The sequence below is a fragment of the Hordeum vulgare genome, chromosome 7H (genome assembly GCF_904849725.1).
Source record: "Hordeum vulgare subsp. vulgare chromosome 7H, MorexV3_pseudomolecules_assembly, whole genome shotgun sequence".
In the NCBI taxonomy this organism is placed as follows: domain Eukaryota; kingdom Viridiplantae; phylum Streptophyta; class Magnoliopsida; order Poales; family Poaceae; genus Hordeum; species Hordeum vulgare.
In genome coordinates this window covers 29295580-29300929 of record NC_058524.1, presented here as the reverse complement: position 1 = coordinate 29300929, position 5350 = coordinate 29295580, and the positions used below count along the sequence as shown (strand labels likewise).

The 5350-nt window shown below is 46.2% G+C and overlaps 1 protein-coding gene across 6 annotated transcripts; it reads left to right on the top strand.

Moving 5' to 3' along the window:
* Window positions 1-1090: 1090 nt before the first annotated feature.
* Window positions 1091-3509, top strand: LOC123412866. Of its 6 annotated transcripts, XM_045105817.1 has the most exons (5): window positions 1095-1626; window positions 1768-1866; window positions 2083-2179; window positions 2528-2686; window positions 2914-3509. In XM_045105817.1, the coding sequence occupies exons 1-5, from the start codon at window positions 1387-1389 to the stop codon at window positions 2946-2948; spliced, it is 630 nt and encodes a 209-aa protein (XP_044961752.1). In that variant the 5' UTR covers window positions 1095-1386; the 3' UTR covers window positions 2949-3509. The 6 variants fall into 6 exon arrangements, with proteins under 6 accessions (XP_044961756.1, XP_044961757.1, XP_044961753.1 ...); XM_045105821.1 differs by lacking the exon at window positions 2914-3509 and having other exon boundaries at window positions 1091-1626; window positions 2310-2621; XM_045105822.1 differs by lacking the exons at window positions 2528-2686; window positions 2914-3509 and adding an exon at window positions 2284-2364 and having other exon boundaries at window positions 1092-1626.
* The last annotated feature ends 1841 nt before the right edge of the window (window positions 3510-5350 follow it).

The following is a 5350-nucleotide window of genomic DNA, read 5'->3' as shown; positions in this document are numbered from 1 at the left end:
AGAGGACAAGCGCGGCGACAGATGGTCGGAGAGTCCGATAATGGCGGTGGCGGAAGTAGTGGCAGCGGCAACATTGGATAGCCGGAGAGGCCGAGCGCAGCGGCGGCGTATGCATCGAGCAGCTCCAACCTCACTGCGGCCCCGCCAAGTGCCTCGCCAAGCAGCAATAGGACCGCTCTGAGTCTTCGCCTCCTTCACCTCACCGCGTGGTCACCTCTGCCCCTCCTCCAGCTTGCCGCGCGGAGAGAGCTGAACTGCCAGCCGCGGGCGCGTGTGGATAAAGCCGCCACCGGAGCAAGCCCCCGCACAAGCCCGCCAGGTCCCTCCCCCATGAAGATAGCAGGTCCGCGAGAACGGCGGCCACCAGCAGCTCCTACTCGCTGAACTCCTCCTTCCACGTGCATCCGCTCCCAGCCGCCGCGTCCGTCTTTGGATCTCAGCGAGGAAGTAGGGATTGGGTGGAGTTCTGCGGGCGATGGAGAGAGCAGGGGAGGAGGCGGGGCAATGGATAAGATAGAAGAAAGGAACACGACCTAAAAATCAAACGTTTTTTCCACTTAATGAAGGACTCCAGGTTGATTTCGAAGAAATAAAGGTTTTTTTTGCAAAAACGCCCACGACGGACGCCAGAAGCACTCCGTACTTTATTATTAGAGAAAGATATAGAAAATCACCACATCCAGACAACAAAATAAAGTGACGGAAAGAAAGTAAAATAAGTCTGCTAGAGCAACAACATAAACATAGTGAAAAATGAAAAGCGATACAAGGCTCCATGGACCTACTAGGAACTAGCTGGGCGGGGAAGCAAGACGTTGTTATGCGCACACAACATATTATTCATGCCCCCCTAACCGATCCTTTTCCTGTTGTCTAGAAAGCGTGTGCTAGAGGTGTAAAATCTCCCCTAATAATAAAGCAGCTACTGCTTCTGCCGTACGTCGTGGATATTTTGCAAAAAAGTCCCTGTCTTTTCAAGTAATTAACCCGCCGTCCCTTTTTAAGTGACTAACCAGGAAACGTTTCGTTCTTACAAAAAGAACCTCATGTTTTGAAGTATTCCACCCGAGATCCTTCTGTTAAGATAAGGTTTCGGTGGTCACGGCCGAGGTGAGGAGGCTGGAGCGCACCCCGGTGCCGGCGCCGGCTCGGCTGGTGCAGCACGCGCCGAGGGCTCCCGTGGTGCTGACGGAGGCGAGGCGGCCGGACGTGGGGCGGCCGGAGGCCGCGTGCGTGGACGAGAGGGCGGACGACTTCATCCACAAGTTCTGACAGCAGCTGCAGCTGCCGGCCGCGAGGAAGCCGGCGAGCAAGACGGGCAACGAGGCGGAGAAGGCGGCCAGGGCGAAGGTGGCGACCAAGAAGGCGGTCACGGTCGAGGTGAGGATGCTGGAGCGCGCCCCGGTGCCGGCGCCGGCTCGGCTGGTGCAGCACGCGCCGAGCGCTCCCGCGGTGCTGACGGAGGTGTCTCTGCACGCTGGCCGCCGCATCTCTGCCCGCTGGCCGCCGCCGCCGCATCTCTGCCCGCTGGCCAGCCATGTCTCCTTCCAATCCGGGGAAGGAATTCAGGGACCTGGTGCTCAGGAGCAGCGAGCTCGCCACGCTCGCCGCCATCTTCCACTTCAGGTATAAAAATCAAAATCTGAGCTCCCTCTGAAGATGGGAGGGAATGCAGTCAACAGTTAAGTGAATTTCTTGTTCTGCTCTGGTCTGAATCTGACTAACAACTACATTTGTTTATTTCTCTTGCTCTCTTGGCTGCTCCAGGGGCACCAAGCCGAGCTACCTTGGTGTGGAGAAGAGCTCATGTACAAGTATTTATTAGGGAGAGATTTGCTGAGATATCACATAAATTCCCACTTACAGGTATATGATTGATCAAATTATTTAGTTAGTAAGTCAATATATGTGTTTCAGTAACTTAATTTGCTCAACTCTTACAAGAAAATAATATATATGTTTTGTAGGATTACATCTTGCGAAAATAATAATTTTGCATTGTTTTAACAATCTATATTTCATTTATACTTTTTTGCATGGACTTACTGAATTATCACAGAACAATTCTTAACACTTATCTAGATCAATCAAGTTGTGTTCTTCTGCCGTCTCATGGAAGGGACTTCATCTAAAGCTATTGTAATTCTTGCAACTGGAGACTGTCTTGGAGTTGCACTAGGTAATGGTGATATGTCCTGGAAAGATTTTCTTTCTCGTGCTGCTGGAAGGTATGCAACAAATTACATCCTTCATGTTACACAGAGATAACTGATTGTGGTTCAGATTCTTTCTTTTGATGAAATACCCAGATTGCAAAAGCAGAGGTGATTTTGTGATGTGACCTACATGTCAGCTAAATGTCTATCAATTTCTAGACACCCTAATTAACATACCTTTTTCATCAGCAACAACAGGCCTTGACTACACTGAGTTTCTGATGCAATTTCTTTTATCTCTCGTTGCACCAGTTCCCTATGTTTATAACTTCATGTGTGATTTTGATCTGTTTTATTTACTTCTGGTGCAGGAGAGCCAAAAGCTATACCATGGACACAATTTTCTCCCATAAGATGTGGAGCTGATAACTGGGCGCATTTCGATGTTCGCCCAAAGGACATTGGCCTGTGGCCTAAAAATCTGGGTTGGGTTATTGGACCTATACAATTATTGTCATGCTTTTTAAATGGTGCGACATTGGCTTTATATCATGGTTATTACTAAAACATTTGAGGTGCCCAAAACATTTATGCTTGAAGACCTCATTTAGATATTCGTACTATCGACAAAGTATACCAAAGATAGACTTAGAAGTGGTTTCTTGACTAACTAAATATAAGCCTCACCTTTGTATTTCCTTAGATTCCTACAATATCCCTATATTATAAATTGATCCGTTCAATTTACATGTGCCAGATAAAGGGCCTTCTTTAACTAAATTGATTAGATAGAAATATATAATGCAAAGGGACACGAGTTTGACCCAGAGTATGATAATGATGCTGAGCAAACCCTCACAGAGATGGAATTTAAAGAAACTATTTTGGAAAGTCAACTCAAGGTACGTGCATTGTTGGATTTAATTGTCAATGTTTGTAAACAACAATGATGAAATAGTTTGTTTGTAGAAAATGAATATTTTGCAGTAACATACATTTATTTTACGCCTCTATTTTTTAGAGGATCATCATGGAAGCACCTTATTTTTTGCTCCTATTAAGTAATATTAGGATGAAAGGGGATCCATGTTCCTATTAAGTAATATTAAGCATAGCTCGAATGACAAATTTTTACTGCAGACTTTCTATTACGTTGGACAAATTTTTGCTCAATTTTTCTGAATCTTCACCTCGGATCTCTGTCCTTTAAGATTAGCTTAAATGACAAATTAGCTGCAACCTTTCTCTGTAAGTTCAGAACTGGATATAATAAATGGTGTGTGATGGCACTGGGGTAGGTTCTGCCCGTTGCAACGCACGGGCATTTGTACTAGTAGCTATAAAATTAAATAGTCACCGACATGGCGTAAAAGACTCGCCCGGTTTGATCACTATCATGTTACGTGTCGTTCACAAGGTTTAGGTCATCACCATTGAACACTAACCAAAAGAGGTATCTCTCCTACGGATATGGTTGGCATGGCCCTCCAAGAACGGTCCAAGACACTGGACACTCTCTGCCCAGAGTCTTATGGACGAAACTCCATAGAAAATGAGCAGCATGACATGAAACAAAAATGTGGATCTTAGAGCATATACAATCGGATCCTTCATATCCGTCTCAAATATTCAGGCAGGCCGTCCGATCACTGATCGATCACAAAAAACAATCCAACTGAAGCTCTTAAACCGCTGACAAACGCCCGAACTGACAAACACCCCTCATCTCCAGCCGAAATATAGGACGCATATGAGGCGGCCCGGTAGCGTCCGACACGTCAGCCCGGCCCGCTGTTGCGCCAGACTAAACCCACAAAATGCCCCTCCGGAGTAAACCCTAGTGCATTTCGCTCCACCCCGCTTCGCTCGCCGACTTCGCCTCTTCCCTAGTTCGTCCAATCTGTAGCGCCAGCAAGCATGCATGTCCAGCACCTGCAACCACTCCGACGGTAGCTCCAGAGACGAGGAGGAGCTACCATTCCTATCGCCCTGGGTCAGTCTTCATTCTGAAGGGAGGAATTTCGTGAAATTTTTCATAATATTGTGACATGCCTGTCTTGCCCTCCACTCCGACGATATTTCGTGAAAAAACTATGTGGCGCTTTGGCTCATCGTATGATGTGTTCGCTTCCTTATTTTTTTCTCGGCTTGGTAGACATGTCATTCATATAGAAAACCTGCGCCATATCATTGGCTATGACAAATGGTTCATCTGTGTAGCCAACATTATTGAGATCCACTGTTGTCATTCCGTACCGCGGGTCTTCCTTTACCCCAGCTTCTTTCAGATTGACCCATTTGCATCGAAACAAAGGGATGTTCGAATTGTTTTCATAGTCAAGTTCCCATATCTCCTCTATGTAACCATAATATGTGTCCTTTGGCCTATTGTTGGTATTTGCTGCATCAAAGTGGACACCACTATTTTCGTTGGTGCTCTTTTTATCTTGGAGGATCATGTAAAATGTATTCCCATTTATCTCGTATTCTTTGAAATTTAATATAGTCGAAGATGGTGACTTGGCCAACAAGTACATGTCATGTCCAACTTAAGGGTCAAGCACGAGACGTGTTTGCAACCAACCGCCAAATGATGCCATGTGTGTACGTTTGATCCAGGGATCACACTACTCAGGGTTCTTGGAGCGTACAATATCCATGTACAGAGCGTACAATATCCATGTGTTAACTGTATAGTGTGCTTGCGCTCAAGAATGCCCGTCCCTACATATAACTGAATCCTTCCCTAGCGTGCATTTTCCACCCAGTCTGCCCTCATGCCGCGATTCAGGAAGACCAATCGGCTTAAGATCAGGAATAAAGTTAACACAAAACTCACTGACCTCCTGTGTTTCATGGCCCTTGGAGATGCTTCCTTCTGGCCTAGCACGGTTGTGAACATATTTCATTAAGACCCCCATGAACCTCTCGAAGGGGAACATATTGTGTAGAAAGGTTACTAAGAGCAGGCCAATCATTGATGGTTACAAACAACAACGCTCGTAGATCAAATTCTTGTTGTTTGTGCTTATCCCACACACATACACCTTTGATGTCCCACAGCTGTAAACGTTCTTCCACTAATGGCCTTAGGTACACATCAATGTCATTGCCGGGTTGCTTGAGGCCTTAGAAGAGCACTGGCATCATAATGAACTTCCGCTTCATGCACAACCATGGAGGAAGGTTATAAA

Bases quoted from the DNA above. Each gene is read 5' to 3' on its own strand.
- LOC123412866 (XM_045105817.1), top strand. From the start codon at position 1,387: ATGCTGGAGCGCGCCCCGGTGCCGGCGCCGGCTCGGCTGGTGCAGCAC. The intron at 1,627-1,767 runs GTATAAAAATCA...TGGCTGCTCCAG, and splicing joins GCCGCCATCTTCCACTTCAG to GGGCACCAAGCCGAGCTACC. The intron at 2,687-2,913 runs GTGCGACATTGG...TACATGTGCCAG, and splicing joins ATTGTCATGCTTTTTAAATG to ATAAAGGGCCTTCTTTAACT.